The sequence below is a fragment of the Mytilus trossulus genome, unplaced genomic scaffold (genome assembly GCF_036588685.1).
Source record: "Mytilus trossulus isolate FHL-02 unplaced genomic scaffold, PNRI_Mtr1.1.1.hap1 h1tg000138l__unscaffolded, whole genome shotgun sequence".
Lineage (NCBI taxonomy): Eukaryota > Metazoa > Mollusca > Bivalvia > Mytilida > Mytilidae > Mytilus > Mytilus trossulus.
This window is the reverse complement of record NW_026963302.1, coordinates 898928-923896: the sequence shown is the minus strand read 5'-3', so window position 1 is coordinate 923896 and position 24969 is coordinate 898928. Positions and strand designations below refer to the sequence as shown.

The 24969-nt window shown below is 31.1% G+C and overlaps 1 protein-coding gene across 3 annotated transcripts in view; it reads right to left on the bottom strand.

The window, feature by feature from the left end:
* Positions 1-2914: 2914 nt before the first annotated feature.
* The window catches only part of LOC134700442 (trafficking protein particle complex subunit 13-like), a 73645-nt gene continuing 51590 nt past the window's right edge, over positions 2915-24969 (bottom strand). For 2 of the 3 annotated variants that reach the window (XM_063561833.1, XM_063561832.1), the window contains exons 4-12: positions 21802-21932; positions 21154-21226; positions 19685-19729; positions 18512-18544; positions 11241-11371; positions 7943-8144; positions 5608-5708; positions 5005-5158; positions 2915-4362 (exon numbers count right to left, since the gene is read on the bottom strand). In XM_063561833.1, the coding sequence (XP_063417903.1) occupies positions 4264-4362; positions 5005-5158; positions 5608-5708; positions 7943-8144; positions 11241-11371; positions 18512-18544; positions 19685-19729; positions 21154-21226; positions 21802-21932 (969 nt within the window). In that variant the 3' untranslated portion in view covers positions 2915-4263. The remainder of the gene's footprint in view (positions 4363-5004; positions 5159-5607; positions 5709-7942; positions 8145-11240; positions 11372-18511; positions 18545-19684; positions 19730-21153; positions 21227-21801; positions 21933-24969) is intronic. The other variant, XM_063561834.1, reaches the window with a different exon arrangement.

The following is a 24969-nucleotide window of genomic DNA, read 5'->3' as shown; positions in this document are numbered from 1 at the left end:
TTTTCTTCTCGGAAAATCTACTCAAAACGTTTGTCACTATCTCAATTGGCTCAAAGAGGAATAACTCTCATTAAAGGTTTCGAGTTCGCGGAAACCACGACGTCATAAAACGCTGACGGCATAGTACTGTTGCGCTGGTTATATGCGCATAAACAATAGAGGGATTTGTCTTTAAGGGCATACGATACAGTTACAGGGAAGGTAATGACGTTGCTAACGTAATTTGTTATTTTCGCGACGTCAAACTGTGACATATCGGGAAAAGATGCATTTTTCGACGGATTTTCATCATTCAAACTGATTTAATTTGAAAACGAGTTCATGGACCCCTATTTTTTAAAACGGCATTTGGTTTCATTTTGCAGGGAGATTATGTGACCCAAATTTTATAAAACTGTAAATAGAGGATTTTTTTTAATTGTGATAAACATGCAGTAAAAAAATACGCTTTTTCCTCAATTCATGAACATTTGATAAATATGAGTTATTTCTGATTATAAAAATGCATATTTTTAAAAGATATTATTAAAATACAGAAATCACTGATTATTTCACAAAAAACAAATTGTGTTTATCTTTTATAACAAAAAAGTTATGTCTTTCTTTCGAAAAAGAAATTACGGCCAAAAATCTAAATTTCGAGCAAATATACAAAATTTCGACCTAATTTTACTCAAAAAGTAGCACATGAAGGTATACTTTTATTGCATATTTGATTTAATCAGGTAAAAAATAGCCTATATGCAAATTTTCATGAACTTATAAATACAGGATCAAAACTGTATCGTATGCCCTTAAGGGGTCAATTGAAAATGTTGGTCAAATCGACTTATTTGTAGATCTTACTTTGCTGAACATTATTGCTGTTTACAGTTTATCTGTATCTATAATAATATTCAAGATAATAAACAAAAACAGCAAAATTTCCTTAAAATTATCAATTCAGGGGGAGCAACCCAATAACAGGTTGTCTGATTCATCTGAAAATTTCAGAGCAGATAGATCTTGACCTGATTAACAATATTACCCCATGTCCGATTTGCTCTAAATGCTTTGGTTTTTGAGTTATAAGCCAAAAACTGCATTTGACCCCTATGTTCTATTTTTAGCAATGGCGACCATGTTTGTTGATAGATCAAAACTTTGGATACAATTTACAAACTAGATACCCTAAGGAACATTCAGTTAAAAGTTTGGAAGTATTTGGCCCAGTAGTTTCAGAGGAGAAGATTTTTGTAAAAGATTACTAAGATTTACAAAAAATGGTTAAAAATTTACTATAATGGGCAATAACTCCTAAAGGGGTCAACTGACCATTTCCGTCATGTTGACTTATTTGTAAATCTTACTTTGCTGAACATTATTGCTGTTTACAGTTTATCTCTATCTATAATAATATTCAAGATAATAACCAAAAACAGCAAAATTTCCTTAAAATTACCAATTCAGGGGCAGCAACCCAACAATGGGTTGTCTGATTCATCTGAAAATTTCAGGGCAGATAGATCTTGACCTGATAAACAATATTACCCCATGTCAGATTTACTCTAAATGCTTTGGTTTTTGAGTTATAAGCCAAAAACTGCATTTGACCCCTATGTTCTATTTTTAGCAATGGCAACCATGTTTGTTAAAAGATCAAAACTTCGGATACAATTTATAAACTAGATACCCTAAGGAACATTCAGTTAAAGTTTGGAAGTATTTGGCCCAGTAGTTTCAGAGGAGAAGATTCTTGAAATAGTTTACGACGACAGACGACGACAGACGACGACGGCAAGTGATGGCATAAGCTCACTTGGCCCTTCGGGCCAGGTGAGCTAATAAAAAGAATTAGGAAACACAGAGAGTTAATATCTACGTATCAAAACTGAGAATTTTATATTAAGTCCTAAACAATAATATGAAGCTGATTTTCCCCTGGTCACACATTCAAGGAAATAAAACCCTGTAATGATATCATTCAAATTATTAATTTCTTAAACTCCCTTTAATGACACAAAATTTCATGACAGTCAATAGAAATGTGTATGAATTGTTGTCCCAAATAGACAAAACATTACTATGGATAACCTCCCTTTCACAATACAAAATTTCATTACTTATTGTCAGTAATGGACAAAATTCATATGAAAAAACTGTCTTTTTCTGGACATGACTTACAAGGACATGTATTGTCTTTTGCCAATACTGATGTATATCAAAAATAAATTATTTCAAAAAAGTATCTGCACCAATGGAGATAAACTGCCTTATTGTTTCAAACCAGTTCAACTTGAAGAAATGAAGGATTTGAAGGAGATGCCAGGCAAAACACAATAAAGGACCTATTCCTAGAGTGAGGGTATAAGAAAAAGTAAACTAAAACGTTTTTTTTTTATTTTGTACATTAAGGTGGTACCCAACACTTTCACTAAAATTAATTTGGCTCGTTAAATTTTCATAAAATTTTGTCAAAGTATTAACTTAGACCCTTTAACAAAAATATAAAAATTTCAAAATTTTGAACCAAACGTTTTGTCACAAAAGTTACACTGGTTATATAGCAGTTTGACAAACCAATTTTGATCATTAATATTCCTTTTACAACACAACGTAATTAAAATGTTTAGCTGACTTTACAGAGTTATCTCCCTGTAGTGTTAGGTACCACCTTAAATAGGCCATTAGTTCTCTTTTTTAGAATTGTTTTACATTTGTCTTTTATGGGCCTTTTATAGCTGACTATGCAGCATGGACTTTGCTCATTGTTGAAAGCTGTACTTTGACCTATACTGTAGTTGTTTTAAAATAAAAATTTCTGTCATTTGGTCTGTTGTGAAGAGTTGCCTAATTGGCATCATACCACATCTTCTTTTTTATATTAGCTTTTATAACACTGCATCACAACACTTAGAAAATATTAAACAAAATATAAAATTCAATCTTTTTATTTACATTTTCATAAATAATTCATACAATTATACAAAAGTTTATTGCACTAAGTCTGCTTCTGTGAGAAAACAAAATCTAACTTAAGTAAATTAGGCAATACCATAACACATTTAAATTCAAAGGTCAACGAAAAAACCTTTCATTTTCCTAATTATCATTTAATTTATCTACCAAATAATATTTTTAAAAAACTTGCATTCTCTGCAGCTTCTAACAAGAATGTGTTCAAAGTACACAGATGCCCCACTCTGCAATACCATTTTCCATGTTCAATGGACCGTGATATTGGGTAAAAAATCTAATTTGGCTTTAAAATTAGAAAGAGCATATCATAAGGAACATGTGTACTAATGCGACCTTATGCTCCACCAGGAGCGAAGAGGATAGGTAGGTATGTGTACTAAGTTTCAAGTTGATTGGACTTAAGCTTCATCAAAAACTACCTTGACACAAAACGTTAACCTGAAGCGGAACAGACGGACTAATGAACGGATGAATAAACTAAAGAACTGACGCACAGACCAGAAAACATAATGCCCCTCTACTATCATAGGTGGGGCATAAAATATTATGAAGTATCTGAATGGTATAATATTATATAACAATATTGAATTGTTTAATACATGATGGACTGTTGGTTGCTTAACCTACTGTAACTCATTTCGCAAAAAATCTTATAAGCCATGAACTTTTCAGTATAACTCACAATCAATTTGTATCATTACAAGATGTTTTGTGAAAAGACCCCCAGTGTCGAATATTACAACAATGTGTACTGATGATAATGATACTACTAAGAACAATGGGGTATTTCAAGGTTTACATAACAATAAATACCAATATCTTATTATATTACAATTTACAAACTTGAAGTTGCTGATTTCTGAAATTACTTCAATACAATATAATATAAGACATGTAATTTCTGAACAACATGTTTTGTAGAAACTAAAATCTTTTATACATATGAAGTATATAAAAGTGTTCATAAGAAATCAGTTTTGGTATAGGAAATGACTGTATAGTAAGGATGCCATATGAATGGCTCTCATTTTGGCTTAAGTATTACATTACATTGTGTTATGCAACCAGGCAATAGAGATAACTAAACAGGAATTCCTGTTAATTCACAACTTGTTTCTGAAGCTCTACAGCAAATGACTAAAAAGAACTTTAAATATCGATCAATAAGTTGCCATTAACTACAACAACTATCACAGACATCTTCACAACATAAAGTTCCTAAAAATCGCATGGATATTGGACAGCTCAGTCCAAGGGATTTTTTTAATATAATTGGTCCTTCTAAATATCACATTTTCAATTCTATCATACATTTGAATCATTATATATGAAAACTTGAGCTAGTTCATCATGTTCATAAGTTCTTTTCAGGAAATTATCTGTTAACCTCAATCCTGATATTGTCTGAAAATAGAGAATATTTGGATATCTTAATACAAAGCACCTTGAAAGTGAATTAATGTCTTTTGGTAAACCTTTTAAAAATAACATGCAAGCCATATTTTTGTATTTTAGCTGTTATTTATTTATTTCAAATTGTGTTCCATACCTATTTGCTGTTCAGGGAGTAATATGTCTGACTCTGTAGTTTTAACATTATACAAGCAAGATAATTACAAAGCCAAACAAAAGGTTATCTTCAAAATATTGTTTGTTTGTCAATTTGCTTCCACAAAGCCATTATAATCAATAAATACAACTTTGGTGGATAGTGGTCTCATTGGAAATTATACCACATCTACTTTGGTGGATAGTGGTCTCATTGACAATTATACCACATCTTATTTTACTGATGACTAAAATAACTAATATAGAGTAAATGAAGCATGAAATATAGGTCAGAACCTACTTGACTAACAAAACTAATATGCAGTAAATGAAGCATGAAATATAGGTCAGAACCTACTTGACTAACAAAACTAATATGCAGTAAATGAAGCATGAAATATAGGTCAGAACCTACTTTTGTATCAAGATGTCAAGACAAGATGTGTTCTCATGGGATTCTATTGACATCATTTCCTCCTTAAAATCTATCAAATTTACCTGTAGACCTGGAATGGTTGCTATGACATTTAATTTTAGATCCATGTTTTCGTTAGGAGGTAGCTTTCCCAGCTGTCTACCGGATATACCAACCCACACCACACCAGTACTCTGGTTGTTCTGAAGTACTAATGTCAAATCCATTGTTCTCTCACTAAAAATACATAAATCATAGTTTAAAATAAGAAGATCAAGTAGCTTGTTTCACTTATGTCATGCATTAGTTATATGTAATCTGTGTATATTGATTCAAGAAAGCATACAATCTGAAAATGATCCACCACTGACAGTAAAGTTTAAAAAGCTTGTCTTAAAAATCCATTTAAACTGGCAGGCGGATATACTCAATAAATTTTGAAACTAGACAAAGCAAACTTTGGTTCAAATTGGATCAGTATTCTAAGAAAAGTAGTTTTAAAACGCATATTTTTGCAAATTATCCCAAGAAAAACATGATAAATTGTGACCTATTGCTCAGTGTGATGATACCTTGTAGTAAGCAAATGGTTAACAGGAAGTTCAAGAGGGTTGAATGTGAAAACGCCTTTTATTACGCCTAAATTGTGACACTTACGATATGTTTGATAATCAAAAATATATTACCAGCAGTTTGTTATTCGACATACAACTTCAAATGTATTTTCTAACAAAACTGTATCGGGAACCTTTTCCACAGTAACTCTTATATCACCATAGCCTGGAGCCTTTAAAAAAGAGAAATATTTTATCATTTGATATACATGTATATGTTCTACTTTAGGAATTCTAATTTTCAGAGGCAACTATTACATGTCTTTTCTGAAATACAGGCGGATGTCATATGAATTGAAGTTTGAGGGATCTTGGTTGAAATCTGCAGGTCTGGAGTTGATTTTTAAAATAAAGTATCCCCTTTTCCTCCCTCCTCGCGATCACCATACCATAAACCAGGCATTGGACTACATCCAGCCCATCCCATTTTTAAAGAATTCATAATGATTCTGTTCTAAATTATAAAGTAATTTTTTTTAAAGGAAGACAAAATATTTAAGAATACATTCTCCAGCAAATCTCATCTTTCGTAATTAAGAAATCATCTCTAGTGTGAAGTTTGGAAACCTTCACATCAATGTCAATCAAAAATAAACTCTAGAATTCAAAACATTCCAATTAAAATAATTGATAGTTTTGTTTATATTTATGCAAATATGTTTCAATATTAATTGCTCAAATAATAGTTTTTTTCTTTCTTAATAACCTGTTCCATTAATAAAAATTCCACCAGATTACACAATAAGTTGATAAAAGATGGCATTACATAGATCAATCATTAAAAATCCATCTTTATGAGTTCGTTCCTTGTCCTACATTGGTTTCTGTTATAACTATTGGTTTTGTTCAAAAGGCATCCTTATCTCATTAAAGATTTTTTATGATATCTGTTCAATTATTGGAATTTTGCTTGTTATCAATCACAGTTCCTTTCTTCTGGAACAATCTCATAACTTCTCAAGGATAAAACTTGACATTCCCATGGTCTTAACAACAAGTATTGACCATAAATACTTGGAAAACAAATAATATCGTTTTGTATATCTAAATCATATTATTTGAACCCATTAATCAACATATTTGACATTTTTTCAATTTTTTTCAAGGTTTTTTCCAGGAGTTCATTTCCTTTCTGAAACTTTATTGAATATACTGCCGGAAGAATTTGGGCAATCTTTTTCTTTATGAGACCCAGATCACATTTGGCTTTATTGTTTATACATTATTGCTTGCCCTTGTTCTTACCCTAAACATATTCTTTATGCTGATCTTTACCAAACAATCCCTAAAATATCCTAAACCCTAAACCTAAATATCATTGAAAGGTGTCCATAGTCACATCAAAGTAATCAAGTCATAAACTATTTAACTAATATCCTTAACCCTTCATCAAAATGTTAGTGTAAGATGCTGAGTCCTCTTCAGTAAAATAATTCATAAACTGTTTAACTTATTTTCTAACTATTAACCTAAATATTAGCAAAAAGTGAGGTAAGGTTGTAAACCTTTTTACATATATCTTAAACCTTTACCTACATATTAGTGAAAGGTTTGAGTCCCCTTAACTAGATCAATTGAGCAAATTTCTATAGGACACAGATGATGCCCCTGCTTGCCAAAAAAATTGTAAGAGACTTTACTAGAGAATTGTAAAAGTGACGCACTTGACTGGTGTTTTATGGTAATAATCATTGTGTATAAGTTTCATAACATTTGGTTGATGCACATTAACAAAAGATAATTGAAACGAAAATCCCAGTAATTTTACCATTCATAAAGAGGCATAATTTAGAACAGTAATAGTGACGCCACCAAATTTGAACTTGATCTTTGTTTTATGGAAATAGGCATTGTGTATAAGTTTCATAACATTTGGTTGAGGCAAACTAAAGTGAGAGAATGGAAACATAAAATTTCAGCAATTTTTCCAAATTATAAAGGGAAAGGTAAAAAAGACAATACCAAAATTTGAACTTGATCTGTGTTTTATTGTTCAAATGTTATAAGATTTGCGTATAAATTGAAAATTCATAACATTTGGTCAAGGAAAATTGAAGTTTGAGAACTGAAACCAATTTCAGGACATACAGACAGATGGACAGTTAGGCAAAGGTTAACTAAATGCTTCCTCAGCTTGGGCCTGGGCATACAAAATGTTTAAAACCAATTTACCTATATGTTTATCCCCTTCAGTACAATAAGGTAATAAACAGTTCTGCCTATATCTTAAACTCTTAACCAAAATATAAGTATCAGTACAAAAAGGTTGAAACTATTTTACTAATTTCATAAACTCTTATAACCTATATAGAAGTTGAAAATATCAATTCAGTAAAATATTCATGGTCATAAACATTTTTATTAAATACTAAAATGTAATTAGCCATACTGATATTTTGAGACCTACCACTCTCTGTAACTGACTAGTCTGTAATCTTCCTCGCTCTCCCATATTAGTTTTCCATACAATATCTAATTTACCAATATTTGTCACACCTTTCAGTACTTTCAGTTCTTTGATTACTTCTGGTTTAGGTGTCAGACAATATAAATACTGTCTGGTGTCCATGGCATTCAAATAATTTACTTTACCGAACACCATATCTGGTCTGAAATCATAAACACTAGTATAACACATAAAATAACATGAGAATAATCTACTGAATGGTTTACAAGAACAGAAGTGTCGACCACATTCAGTCCTCATGGATTTAGACAGTACATAACAACAATGAGATTTCTAATGACATATCTATTACTGATAGGCAATTTATTTACTGGATGACAGTAAAACATGAAGCTATTTGTTAAATGAAAATCAGTAATGAAATGTGACAAATGATTTGCTTGCATTATTGCATACTGGGAAATTTTCTCTTGCACTTCAATTTTACAGGATGTTTTAAATCACACCATGTTCCTTCTGATATTTTTTTTTTTTTTTTTTTTTGCTCAAAACTGTGAACGTTTTTATGTTTTAACACTTTTACAGATACAATACAGCATATATGAATGGACTATATTCTTTTGCAAGCCTGTTTCACTGGAAACACAAATATTTTCAAGGAATTTGCTGAAGATCTTTTTTAACATTGCACCATGTGAATGAACCAATTTGACCTCACCCTTTCCTAGCAATTACAAGTAGTCAATGAAAATGCCAACAGCAACACAAAAACTTACTAGTAGAATACAAACACATGTTGACGTTTTTAGATAAAGGTATCTAAATATGGAATACTAAATAATAGAACTTTGAAGTGAAGTTAGTGCTATATCATAAAATTAATTATCATCACATAGTTATTAACACTAAGATAATTCAATAATTAGAAACACCCTACCATGAAAGAATTTTAATGTCTATTATATTAAAACTGCACTTGTTATCAAATATGGCAAGTTCAAGGCAATAAGACTTCATAATAAGCCTATTAGACAATAAAACAAGCATTAAGATATTCTTTTTTGACTGACCAATAAAAGTCTCTTAAACTATACCCAAAATAGTACTTATTATGTAAAGAGCGACATATGAACAATAACCACAAAACATGTGGTAATACTATGCACCATGTGTACCATGTTTTCTACTTTGTACCAATAATCATATCAAACAATACTTCAAGATATACAATGTGTGTACTATTGCTGATAAATCAACATATGCATGAACAAAACAGAAGGTATGAAAAGGTAACTTTTTTGGAACCTCGACAAAATCAACTAGAGGCTCTAAAGAGCCTGTGTCGCTCACCTTGGTATATGTGAATATTAAACAAAAGAAGCAGATAGATTCATGACAAAATTGTGTTTAAGTGATGGTGATGTGTTTGTACATCTTACTTTACTGAGCATTCTTGTTGCTTACACTTATCTCTATCTAAAATGAACTTGGCCTAGTAGTTTCAGTGGAAAATGTTAGTAAAAATTTACAAATTTTATGAAAATTATTAAAAATTGACTATAAAGGACAATAACTCCTTAGGGGGTCAATTGACGATTTCAGTCATGTTGACTTATTTGTAAATCCTACTTTTCTGAACTTTATTGCTTTTTACAGGTTATCTCTATGAAGATAATAACCAAAAACAGCAAAATTTCCTTAAAATTACCAATTTAGGGGCAGCAGCCCAACAACGGGTTGTCCGATTCATCTGATAATTAAAGGACAGATAGATCTTGACCTGATAATCAATATAACCCCAGTCAGATTTGCTCTTAATGCTTTGGTTTTTGAGTAATAAGCCAAAAGCTGCATTTTACCCCTATGTTCTATTTTTAGCCGTGGCGGTTATCTTGGTTGGATGGCTGGGTCACCGGACACATTTTTTATACTGAATACCCCAAAAATGATTGTGGCCAAGTTTGGATTAATTTGGCCCAGTAGTTTCAGAGGAGAAGATTTTTGTAAAAGATTACTAAGATTTACGAAAAATGGTTAAAAATTGACTTTAAGGGACAATAACTCCTAAAGGGGTCAACTGACCATTTCGGTCATGTTAACTTATTTGTTATCTTACTTTGCTGAACATTAATGCTGTTTACAGTTTATCTCTATCTATAATAATATTCAAGATAATCAACCAAAACAGTAAAATTTCCATAAAATTACCAATTCAGGGGCAGCAACCTAACAACGGGTTGTCCGATTCATCAGAAAATTTCAGGGCAGATAGGTCTTGTCCTCATGAACAATTTAACCCCCATGTTAGATTGCTCTAAATGCTTTGGTTTTTGAGTTTTAAGCCAAAAAACGCATTTTACCCCTATGTTCTATTTTTAGCCATGGCCGCCATTTTGGTTGGTTGACTGGGTCATTTTTTAAACTAGATACCCCAATGATGATTGTGGCCAAGTTTGGTAAAATTTGGCCTGTTAGTTTCAGAGAAGAAGATTTTTGTAAAAGTTAATAACAACGGACGACGACGCCAGACGCCCGACAGCAAGTGATGGGAAAAGTTCACTTGGCCCACTGGGCCAGGTGAGCTTAAAAGTAATATACACCTACCAAAAAAAAGATAGTCTGTCATACATATGTATAGATGTATCTATACTGGCATAAGGACATCTTACTTCTTAAACATTTAGTGCAAAACAGCAAAAACTGCCAAACAATAATGTGTCCATAGTACACGGATGCCCCACTAGCACTACCATTTTCTATAGTGAGTGGACAGTGAAATTGGTGTCAAAACTCTAATTAGGCATTAAATTAATATGAATATATGATAGGGAACATGTAAACTAAGTTTCAAGTGCATTGGACTTCAACTTAATCAAAAACTTTAACCTGAAGCGGGACAGGCGGACAAACAAAAGACAGACAAAAAAAACACCATAATGCCCACAATGACCAAAAACTCTTATAGAAATTACCATTTTAGGTCAAATTTTGTAAAACAAGTGACCTTTGTGCACTAAAGTGTCCTGATTAGTTTACTATTTTTTGAAATTTCAGAGGGCATAGTGGCAAGCGTATGGCTATTATCCTAAACAAGGTACAAAACTAAACACTAACAACAGCCAAATATAGTATGATCAATTAAAATGCTGGCAGGAATTCGTCTTCTAACTTTGTACATTGGTCATGTCTGCAAGACTATGCAAGAGCCTATTGACTCAAATATTACAAGGTTGACCAGGTTAAATTAAATAAGATTTTTATGTCTGGAAAAGAAAACTTATTTGTACAAATGACATACACTTCTTTTCCATCCAATGTGTTGAGTTCCTCAGCATTATACTGTGCAGAAGGATCTAAGGTAACACGTTCCATGTAGACAGGGTTAGGTGTTATATTCTGAATCTGAGCTTCTAAAAACACCTCATCAGACTGTAAAAATACAAAAACAGATATTAAAATGGCAAATATTAAAGTTCTTATCATTTCTTAATTCACACAAATGTTATAATTTTGGTATACTGGAATAATAAATTATATTTAGCAGGAATAGGGTGTTTTTATTCTATATATGTAAGGTACAGAACACTGCCCAGCAGTGATTTTATGCAATTTTATCTTTGTTTGTTAGTTCCTTTAAACGTATGCAATTCGTTCCAAAAGTTATCAAAATTACATTAGAAGGTATTAAAAAATTGTTATTTGTTAAAAAGAAAAGTGAAATATGGTGAGTTCTGGTATCTTATCTTAGCTCTACCCATGTGTTTACAGAGTTATCTTAAAACAGCCATCATCTTTTGTTAATAAAGCTGACTACTTGCATAAAAATAGTTAACCATATAAATAGCCACTGCTTTGAACAGACTGACAGACAGCAGTACCGATTGCCCATTTTTCAAAAGCTTCAAATACCAACTTATATCTTAATTTATGTACTATAGAGGATAAGGCTAATTGTATACAAAAAAATGTACAAATTTTAAAACAGTTAAACTAATGAAAATTTGTTTATAGCATTATTTTTTCTAATTTCCAACTGAAAAACCAATCTTTTAATTAACAATGCACTATTGTCTTCATCGAAACACTGGGTGATGAAAATGGTAATACGGTTATTTATTATACAGGAAATAATTTTAACCTTCTGATGCAAAGTCAATTATATTAAAACCATTTAACACTGTTTTACATTACAATAACCAGAGTTATAAACCATATCACAATATCCTACTATAAAAACTCTGCACTTGATGGGTAAAACATATTTCTGCCGATTTTTTTGTACTATAGCCGTAAAATAATTGATGAAAAATGTGATCTTTTTCTTGCTTGGAAAATAATTGGCACCTTTTTATTCCATCATTATGCAACCACAAAAATATTCAGTGTAGTAAAGACAGAGTTTCACATCACCAATTATCTTGCTTTGTTTTTCTGGTATGTCAGATAATGAAACTAATTGGTAAATATTGATAAAGTACAAGACTACCTAATGACTTTAGTCTATAGAAAGATACAGAGCACAGTACAAAGTGTCAGGTGCATAATATAAAAACATAATATCAAATTGATCCTATTAACCGCAAACAATTTTAAGAATTCATTGCCCGAATTTAACCACAAAGCATTATTTTGTATTCAAAAGGCATGCTTGCCATGTAAAGCACATTTTTCTGGTTATAAAAGCAACAATTAAGCTTTACTATCAAAAATGACTCTCCTAAATTTATAAATGAACCATATGTTTCATTTGAGTTCACTAAATCATTTATTAGGCAAGTAGAAGGGAAAAAAAACCTGCTAACTGTTCACAATAACAATGGTGGTGATAATTTGATGATTTTTTTTTTGTTACACTGCAAAGATAAGCAGTTAAGGTGTCATAAAGAATTGCAACCTGTTGTTCCAGACAGATCAGTCTACAGTAATCCAGTAATCCAAGAAATTGTGCAAAAACATTTACAGCGGATTCCATTGAGTGTGTAGCAAAATGTAATATCTTAGGTTAGCTTGCTAGTTAGCTGAACCGTTAAGTCATTGTTAGATAAGGTATACTACCATCCTAGTGAAGTAGATTAGTCCTACAGACAGATAAGATTTTGTATCTGTCAGACTAGTCTACTCTTAAAGGAGGGTAGTTTACCTGAGCTTTCACTGACTTCATGGTTCAGCTAGCAAGCAAGCTAACCAAAGATATTACCTGTAGCTACATACTCCTTGGAATCTGCTGTAACAGCAAAGATAATTAACCAGGATGAAACATCCATACCATAATGTAAATGCAAAGTTTTCATCTTTGGACTTTTATTGTATATTTTCTCCTACAATTTGTTAATTTTAAAATGAAATTCCAAAGATGGGTGAAAAGCTCTGTTTAACTTTTTCAATCTCACCACAGGGACAATCAGCAATTTTTGAAATCATCCATAAAAGTATACGTTCTCTATGCCAATATGTAAATTTATAAAATGATTTACTTTGTTTTTGTGAGGATATAACATTGCTGAAGGACTGTTAAAAATTGTCAATAATACTTAAAACTACAGACATATTTTGTAAAATATGACAGCCAAGATGTATATCACTAAAAGAACAATAATTAAGGAATAAATACTATCTAATAAACAAAATTTTGATAGAACAATCGTTTGGTCTAGACTAAAGCCAACCTGTGTCACTCAGTCAAGTTTTCAGATAACAACAGTTAAGAATTTATGTCAACTGAGATTATAAATCCCAGATGGTCTATAGTGCTATATACAACATACATAAATATAGATACAGACATGCAATATACCCATCACCCAACATCAGGTCACATATGTGTCAATAAACAATATATAAGTATTCCTATGTAATGGCTTAATCATATCAACATGCTTCTGGGTATTTTGGTTAGAGCATAATAATAAATCACAGAGGAGAAATAGGGAAAGCAAATTGTAGAACAGATTTTTTATATTGATGTTCTTGTTTCTGATCATATCAAATAATATGAGCAAAAAATGGTATGGAGTTTAAAACCCTTCTTTCAGTTTCCAGCGATCCTTAAATTATTGAAGATTACTTTCGACTATTTTTTCTTTTAACAATTTACAAGGTTACCATAAAAAAGAAACAAAATCAAAAACCAAAATAATAAATGTACATTTGAAAAGACCCTAAAACTAACATATCTAGCAAAACTTTTGTTGGTTTTAATATTTAAACAACTAGAGGTTTTCATGTTCAATGAATTATTGTGTTTGAAAAAAAACAAAAATGCTGCTGTAAAATGTTTTAATAAATCATTTAATTTTATGTTTAAAGAACCTGTTGTTTTAATGTTTAATGACTTTGCTGTATATATTTAATGAATTTGTTAAAACTGTTAAATCAATCTGTAATATTATGAACCTGTTAGTTTCAATATTTACCAAACCTATGGTTAAATGTTAGGAACTTTTTGTTTTAATATTACAGGAGCCTATTGTTTTAATATTATAGGAGCCTATTGTTTTAATCTATAATGAACCTGTTGTTCAAATGTTAAATAGCCATGTTTGATAGACCCGTTGTTTTAATGAGCTAATTTTTTTTTCCATTCATTTTTTTACATAAATAAGGCTGTTAGTTTTCTCGTTTGAATTGTTTTACATTGTCTTACCGGGGCCTTTTATAGCTGACTATGCGGTATGGGCTTTGCTCATTATTGAAGGCCATACAGTGATCTATAGTTGTTAATGTCTGTGTTATTTTGGTCTTTTGTGGATAGTTGTCTCATTTGCAATCATACCACATCTTCTTTTTTATATAATTATAATATTGTATAAATGTTTAATGGACCTGTTGTTTTAATGTTGTATTAACTTGAAATTATAATGTGTAATAGGCTTTTTGCCTCATTCTTTGGTGGACTTATATTGTTTTCCAGATCCTATATATTCATTATGCATTTTGTTTTTAAATCTTCAAGTAAATGGCAAGGTGTAGTAGATACTGTTGATATTAATTGTCCCAAAAATCTATATGTTTTTTTAATTTTCTTGAATTTATTGCAGTTATTACTCAAACTATTTGAAAACCCTTCAGCTATCGAGTAAATAAATGGTGAATCTGTCCATGGGCCCCCCCCCCCCCCCCCCCATTTGCATGTAATGTTATAAAGGGACAGAACTCAAGAACAGTAAAAATGACACTGCCCAAATTTGTACCTTTTTTTCTGAGTTTTGTGGTAATAATTCATTATGCTTAAGTTTCACATTTGGTTGATACATACTTAATAATGCAGCTTTTTTTTACAATTTGTAAGGGGTATAACTATAGAACAGTATAAGTAAGGGCACCAAAATTCAAAACTGATCTGTGTTTTGTGGTGATAAGCCTCCTCTATGGCAGGGGCCAAAAAAAATGCTGCACATGCATAGGATTTATTTTGCAATGAGTGTTCAACTGTAAGAAATATCAAAAGGTATGCATATAACATCTGTCAAATTTTAAGAGGAGTTTGTAATGCTTTACATTAATTTAATAGAATCTAAGTTGTAATTAATAACTTAAGGTTGTACATAAGGAATTTCCTTATCAACACCTATGAGGGGGGAAAAGGACCTTTAGCGGGACTCCACGATCGAGTGTTTTTAAGCTCCGGATTTCGGGATCGAGTGTTTTTAAGCCTGGGAATTCAGGATCAGGACCCCTCCATGACCTATTTTGTATTATTTGTTGCTGTTAATGTGCCCATTGTTCTATCATGGTTGTGATCCTTCTTTTTTAGTGTGGAAACTAGAAGTTCCAGGAAATCCTTATCTGATATAAGGACCTCAGAGTTAACAACCTACTAATTACTATAGATGAGCTACATAGACCACAAGGTCAAGTGATTTTTCAAGGTCATGTGAAAAGGTTAATTTTATGAATGAACTACCCTGTCACTCGGGGTAAAACACAAGATCAGACATGGTGAAGATTAAAGTTTTGTTGATGACGTCAGATTTTCTGGGAAAGTGTAATAATTGGAAGATTGTGTATGGGAACATGGAAGCTTATGCTGGGATTATGTGAGATAGACGCTTGATAGACTGTGAAATACTGATGCGCTTGATAGACTGTGAAATACTGATGCGTTGGTATGATTAGGTTCTTTCAAATGTCATACAAGCAAGTCAGGAGCTGTATCTAATAAACAGTCGAAAAAAAAATATGCAGAATGACATTTATATTTGTTAACTTGTATCATTTGTTTGATATCTTGTTTACATTTAACGCATGTGGTCTGGAAATATATAATAGGAATGTTTTGCCAATCAAAAGCTATAGGGATCTAATTCTCAATCTCAACAACACATGGAAACTTCTGACTAAACATAAAATATATGTAAGGACTTCAGACATTTTTCCAATAAGTATGGCCTTCAACTTATATTTGTTTAACAATTCATTACCATTGACGAATTGTGTATTCATATTAATAAATCTGAAATTGCTTCATGAATAAACAAAAAGAAATGTTTCAATATTTGGCATAAACCACTCATCAAAAGATATAACTAATATGGTGAAATTTTAAGGTAGACTGAATGTATGAAATTACTAGAAGATATAAGATGATTCAAGGATCTAACATGCAATATAAATAACCATGCTTTCATAACATCCTCATAGACATAAAAATACAAATATCTAACAAAGAAAATGCAACATTTATGATGATCAATATTTCGATTCAATTTCTGTTCAGCAATATGATTTTTTTATGTGAATGCCAAAAATAATATAACAGATGACTTGATATGTTGACTTTCTTAGAAGCGATCAGTTCTGTCTTCCTGAGTTTTGTTTAGAAACCAATAATTGGGAAATTAAGAAAACAGCTATATTTCACAGCTTTAGCATATTAGATTTCCCTCCAGAGTATATATAACACAGCTTTTAGATATTTTATTTTTTAGTAATTTTAATTATCTCGGCATGAGAAATTTAAAAATAAATCACAATAAAATAATTTTTATAATTTCATTTTGTAAAATTTCCACCTTTTAGAAATTGATAGAAGTTATTGATCATGGAATAATTTTTTGACATATCAACCAAAGCATACTGCACGACAATGACATTGCTTGTTAAAACTTACGACATAATCCTGCATTGGCAAACAAAACACAAAACAATAAACAAACACCTTCATTAGTAAACAAAAATTATTAATTCTATAGCATGCAAACAAACAAACCTGCATTTACATTCAAATTATTGGCTAAGAAAATCATATTAAAAATATCAAAATTCAAGCAAGACCATTCTTTTATAAAATCCTTTCTGAGTTTAAACTTTTCAAGAGACAACTTTTGTATTTAAAACTTACTGTACATGTAAGTAACATTTTGTATGTTTTTTTGCTATATTTGCTATAACAGTGTACATAGACATTTTGACATACCTTGAAAACCTGTGTAAACCAACCTCAAAGAACACAAAATTCATTTGATTTGTTTTGTAGAGCTCTTACAAATGGTCAAATAAAATCATCTATAGATAATATAAAAATTGAAATTTAACTGCTGAATTGTTTGTATTGCAAATAATTGTGATAGGATAAGTTTCAGAAAAATGATACTTTTTTTTTGCATTTGCATAGTTTTAAATTTTAATACCATTAATTGTAGGTAAACAGAATTACCTGATTTTCACAATAATAAATCTCACAATTTTGATCTTGCTCAACAATTTTAAAAATCTAATGAATGAACAAATGTCTGAATTCACAGTACCAGTAACCATTGCAGTGCTAAATTCACCAGAAATATAACCTGCTGGCCCAAATCAATTATCTTGTCCCCATGAGATTGATTTAAACTGGTATCAAACATACAGTGCAACTCTTACATACTAATGTATAATAACAACATATGAACCTTCTACCTGCATTCATAGTCATAGCTACATTGCTACAGTACATGTCTACCACTCTTCTACTATATTATGTGCTAGAAGGGTCTAGGTCATTGGTTTTATATGATTCTCTGTTTAAAACACCACATAAGTGACCTTAAGATATCACATATTCAGCCAAATTATTTTGCTATTCATATAACTAGCAGTAAATTCCTGTAAAGCATGTGAAGTGCTTGGTATCTGAACAGTCTGGTACCTCAGACATGGTGACATTACGGTGAAATATGTATTGCATTAGGTCTTTAACTAAGGTACGGTAGGCCAAGGGAAGGAAAACTAATCTTTTATCAGACTAGCAGTTAATTCCTGCAAAGCATGTGAAGTGCTTGGTATCTGAACAGTCTGGTACCTCAGACATGGTGACATTACGGTGAAAGATGTATTGCATTAGGTCTTTAAATAAGGTACGGTAGGCCAAGGGAAGGAAAACTTTTTAAACAGCCAAATTTTTTATCACGCTAGCAGTTAATTCCTGCAAAGTATGTGCTGTGATCTGTATCTGTACAGTCTGGTTGTTATTGCACAGACCAATCAAGAATAGTAACATTATGGTAAAAATGTATTGCATAAGGAAGATTTTACCTAAGTGTGTGTTGGGGGAGGGTGGATGGAAAGATTCAGACAATTTATAAAGATTACCTTTATTGATATGGTTTTATAATCATCTGCTACCTAGATAAATAAAGGTATGATGAAGGGAACATCATCTTTCCTAATTTAACTTTATAACCCCTCTCCCTATTATGTGAAGCAGAGGTTGTGTAATGATTACAGTGTACAAATATTAATATAGAAATAATACAGGAATGTTGATGTACATATTTATTCTGTCCAAGGACAAAAACTTTCAATTTAAAAAAATCTTTTTCATAATAATCCTGCAGGAAATTTAGGCATCAGAGTGCTTACAATAAAATTTTCCATTTACTTTTTATTATCAAAATCATTTTCAAAGTAGCACAAGTTGACCACAGAAACCTATAATTTCTAGAAATAAAGACCTTTGAATGCTTCGATTACAAATTTTCTTTATTAATAATATTTCAAAGGGACATGCTTCCTCTAAAAAAATTAACCATCAAGACAGTTTTCAAAGTTGTCATTGCTGATATAAATCTCTGATATACATTTTTTCAAAATTTGACTAGAATTGTATGTCTGAGAGAGCTTATTGGTAGGACACAGACAGGTGGACCAGTATGTCTATGAGATATAAAAGTATTAGAGCTTACAGCTCTAACGCTTATTCTGTTATCTAATAATTTCTTGAATTCTCTCATTGCAATACCCAGACTAAGTCAACAATACTAGCTGAGAAAGCAAGGAGTATGAAATTGTAAGTTTATTACCAGGAAACCATATACAGATTGTTTGTGTAGACTTCAACCATTAATTTGTCCAGTAAATTTATTTGCCAATAAATCCTATATGAACTTGTCTAATAGGGAGAGTAACTGACACATGTCAATACTCTGTCACAAGTCTTAGGTGCTACTACTGACAGCAACACTATAATTGTTCATATATGTTGTCTAAATCTAAACATAGACAGGAGTCAACATCTGATGTTTATCTTAGGGATTGATCAAACACGAGAAAACCAAGATTTATTAATGATGTATCTGATTTTTGTACAAATGCAAGCATAAAACAGGGGTTGCTTAATATGCTTGAATAAAACAGGACATTGAAAGCTATCAAGAACACATTTTTAACCCTAAAATCAATTTTTGCATCAGTTAATATGTCAATTTTTATCTAAGCCTGTTGAAACTAAATGTTAAGTTATAACACATATTACACACACATTACCTCAGCATTATAAAACTTTGTTTTTACGTCTAATGGTTTCAGCACCTTAAAAAGAAAATTGAACAAAGTTTTTATCAAAGGTCATATATACAACACTTTTACTACAAACAGGGATGACTGCATTATATAGAATCAAAACATGTTGAATGCAGTTAGAAAAATTATTGAGAAAATTACTATAGATCAAATATACATTTTAAAAATAAAAATCTGTTCTTTGAGTGCATGATGTGACTGTCCACAGATCACTGAGCCATTGTTTGTAGATTTGATAAATTTTAATAAATAAAGTATGTCTAGCATATATTGGACCAGGAGACCTTAAGATCTTGAATTGTTCAATTTGCACACATTTACCCTTAATTGCAAGATAAAGCCAACTTTTGAAAAGAAAACTTTCAGAAGGTTGAAATTGGTCAAGGAATTTCAAGCAAGAAGACTTAATACTATTTTCCACAGAGTTGGATGGACACTATGAGCCATCAATGGTGCCATGTTTGCCACAAATTAAACATGTAAAAATAGTGTTTTGTAGAGGGCCTTTCAATCAATAATTACCTATATATCTAAAACATTTCAGCATGTTCGTTTTAGTTGAGATTTTGTAAAGGAGTAGGTCCAGTAAGGACCAAATTTGGCCTCAAATTTCAGGTTCATCTGACGAAAGATTTTGAACAATTTTTAAACACTTAAGTGTCTATTTTATTTGATTCTATTAGTTTAAGTTAAAGATTTTAACTGATTGTGTCATTAAAAACGATCCAATTAAAGCTCAAATATGAAAAATCTACAAAAAATGTCCCTTTTCAGATGTTTTTTGTCAAAAATGTAAGTGGACGCATCCGTGTTCATCCTCAACCTTTATATATGTTATGTATTATCATCAAATACAACTTACCTTATAATATTAAGGATGAACACGAATGAATACACTTTCGTTTTACACGAAAACTGTCTAAAATTTAACTAAAATGCTAGAATTGCAAAGATTTCAGTGATTTAGCATGACTTAATGGTGCTAGTACCCGATATATGTGCACTGCATTGTCAAAAACAGCCCATATTTATGTAGCAGAAACATTCTACTGTCAAATAAATAACTAAAAGTTTACTGTTTAACAATTTTGTAAAACTGCAATATTTTGGGGCCAAAAATGGATCTTACCGGACCTACTCCTTTGCCAATAGAAATAAAAAATGGTATCTAACAGCAATGTTTGTCATATGATTTGAAATAAGAAAGAAGACCTGAACTTGTATCATTCCTGCAAATCTTAGCTTAAGTAGGATGAGAGGTTAGATCATTCTTTTTTTCATAGTCATTAGAATAAGGAAAGGGGGCATAAATACAAGTTAAATGTTTGAAATGTCTTTGTATACAATTGTCTTGTTCTGATTATCTTGTGTTAAGAAAGGTTTTAGTTATGTTCAAAGAAAATATAGATTTATTGTCTTCAATTGAAGATTACCTGGAATTTGAAGAATTTTCTGAAAGCCATTTTGTCACCAGTGTTTGTTGTGTAACTAACAGCACACACCAATCTGAAACATAAAAAAAAATCACACTGATCTTTAAATCTAATATATATATTTCAATTGCCAGTTTTTTTAAACATGAAATTATAGGAAAAAATGTAACAGATGAAATAATGTCTTATTGTTTAGAACTTAACAAGAAAAAAACAACAGCTTTTAACCATGACAAACCAGTTAATAACTATGAGAATCAAACTTTTAACCATGACAACCAAACTTTTAACAATGACAACCCAGCTGTTAACCATGACAACCCAACTGTAAACCATGACAACCTAACTTTTAACTATGACAACCCAACTGTAAACCATGACAACCCAACTGTAAACCATGACAACCCAACTGTAAACCATGACAACCCAACTTTTAACCATGACTAATGACGGCACTTTTATATAGAGAAATTGAAAAGTTGTATATTAAAAGCATCTTCAGACACAGTATTATGCTTTATATAAATGATTGATACAATAATTAGATTCATGTGTAAATTTTGGTCTTTTTTGTTCCTTATAACTTTGAAACGTAACACAAAATTTGTTTTGATTGCCTATGAATATGATTCATCTTTCAATATTTACATATGAGTTCCAAGCTCTTTGACTTCATGATGTATGACATCATCTATACTGTGGTCTGGACCTAATTCACCAACAGGGTCTGAATTGGCACCTGATAACATCAATCTTTGTGAACTGGTCTGTAGGTCAACCTGTAAAATAGAATTTTTCTTTACTTCTGACCTTTCTAACAATACTGAGTGGATGTAAATCAAACATACTGGCATAACATGATAATGGTTATAACATCAGATTTTGAGTTAAATTTGTAATGTTGGCAAGATTTTGTAATAAAAAGAAAGGGTAAATAAATATTTCTTTTCTTTATGATCAATAAAAAATAATGATAACTATGGTTTAGAGATTAAGGATATTTTCATGCAGTACAGAAAAATGTATCAAAAATAATTATTCACGATTAATTTCAAGCATAAGCCAAATTTTATCAAATTTGTTGTTTTCCTAACATTTAGAGATATTGACTTGATGGCAGATCTTTTAGAGTCTCTGTTTTACTGTAGATTCATTTATTTTCGTGGGTACTTATTTTCAAGAAAACTAACATGTTCATGGATATTTAATTTCATGGTTTTGCAGAAGTCTGCATACAAGCTTATAGAAATTTTTTAATTCCTTTAAGAATTAATTTGTTGGTTAAGTTCCTATAGTACCCATGAAAAATTAAAAAAAAACAAAGAAAATTGGTATTGAACAAAAAAACAATAAAGAATCCACAGTCCTCATCAATAATTTTGGGCGATATAACTATTATTGAAAATTGTTTGTTGAACTTTAAATGTCTTTCATTTTCTTGTCATTGCCATATATGTACATACCTCCTTTTATTCATTTCAAATGTTGTAAAAAAAAAAGAGGGATATATTCAAAATCATAAGTCGAAGACAAAAGTTCAACATCATTTGGTATCAGATTAATCGTTGTCAACCACAGCACAATTCCTATTTTACATCCACAACCCCATGGCAAAAAATGAAGAAAAAAAACACTAAAAAAAATAGAAACATGTCTACAAAACTGTAACTTCTGTTTTATTATACTGATAATGTATAATTTCTTTTGTATTTTATTACAAATATGTTATGTACAAATCTTATGATCTCCACATGTTCCCTTTATGTCCTATTACTCACTATGATGTGACTTTATGTAACAATGGTAGTACCTTGTTTGCTCATAAAAGTGCATTTAGTGCACAATGCAGACAAAATAAAATTAATTGCAGAACACAATCTTATCCTTTTTTTTCACCGTTAACCGAATTTTCAATAAATAGGTGACTTTATTTTCTTTTCTTGATAAGAAACATACTTCCTGATAAAGTTTTAAGGAGGCTTATTCTAATCTTTTATGATATTGTTTACAAAATAATTTAATATATCACCTAACTAGTTTTGATATTCAAATAAAAAAATCTGTTTGACTGAACTTGACTTGCACTCACAACCATCAATATCTCAAAAACAATATTTAAATACAGAACAGTTAATTTTAAATTAAAATCCATACTCAGTGCATTCTTCCTTTTATCAAATGAAAATTTCAGTCTGAGGTCAAAATGGAGCAAGACGTACCAGTAATTGAATAGCATTGCCATATGGCTGATATTATATGGTTTGGACCACACTAAACAATCCTTGCTTAGGCAAATCTGTTTCTCTAATTTTGTGGCTATTCATTGTAAAAAAGTACTTTCATCAATCATATTTTGACAAGATTGTCATGTACCATATTTTAGACACACAGAGTAAATCAAGTGCATTGATATTGATGATGGTTCATTAGAAAACAGTAACACAGGATGAACTAACATCAAGAGTTAATCACCTTGCCATCTTTTTGCCAATTGGACATGTTTCTTTGCCATCTTTCAATAAGGCATGGAAAATATTTCTGATAACTTACTAATTCAGAGAACTCCAAGTTAAATTCAACAAGAATGTGTTCATAGTACACGGATGCCCCACTCGCACTATAATTTTCTATGTTCAGTGGACCATGAAATTGGGATAAAAACTCAAATTTGGCATTAAAATTAGAAAGACTATATCATGGGGAACATGTACTAAGTTTCAAGTTGGTTGGTCTTCAAATTCATCAAAAACTACCTTGAACAAAAACTTTAACCTGAAGCTTGACAGACGGACAAACAGACATACAACGGATAAACGGTCAAAAAAAGGACCCACAGACCAAAAACCATAATGCCCCTCTACTTTCTTAGGTGGGGCATACAAAGGTTAAATCCAAAAAAACTGACAAGACAGAAGATTTGACTGTATCAGCTTATGGATTGAATTGGAAACTATTTTATAATAAGACAATTAATGTTTCAGCAAGATGGTGTCCATGGGATACAGATGATGCCCCTATTTGCATATTAACTTTATAAGGAGACATTATTCTAGAACAGTAAAAGTGACACTATCCAAAATATTACATGATTGGAGTTCTATTGTAATAAGCATTGTGTATAAGTTTCATCACATTTACTTAAGTAAACTAAATTGAGAGAACAGAAAAAAAGAAAATTCAGCAATTTATCTATTTTCAAAGGGGTATGACTCTGGAATGATAAATTTGACGCCAGCAAAATTCAAATTTTGTGGTAAAAAGCATTGTGAACAAGATTCATAACATTTGGTTGTGGAAAACTGAAGTAATTTTTCTATTAGTAAAGGGGCATAAAGTCAGGAATCTGATGTACAGTAGTTGTCGTTTGTTTATGTAATATATACGTGTTTCTCGTTTTGTTTATATAGATTAGACCGTTGGTTTTCCCGTTTGAATGGTTTTACACTAGTAATTTTGGGGCCCTTTATAGCTTGTTGTTCGGTGTGAGCCAAGGCTCCGTGTTGAAGGCCGTACTTTAACCTATAATGGTTTAATTTTTAAATTGTTATTTGGATGGAGAGTTGTCTCATTGGCACTCACACCACATCTTCCTATATCTATAACTCTAGAACGAGTGACGCCACATAAATTCAAACTTGATCTGTGCTTTGTGGTAATAAGCAATGGTCGTTTTAAGTATCATAAAATTTGGTTGAGGAAAATTTGAGAGAACAGTAAGTTGTTGAGGGATGAACCTGAAACTGTATACACAGTATAGCTGACTAATATAAACCCTGTAACCAAAATTTCAGAAATCCTTTTGATGTAGATGTTAAA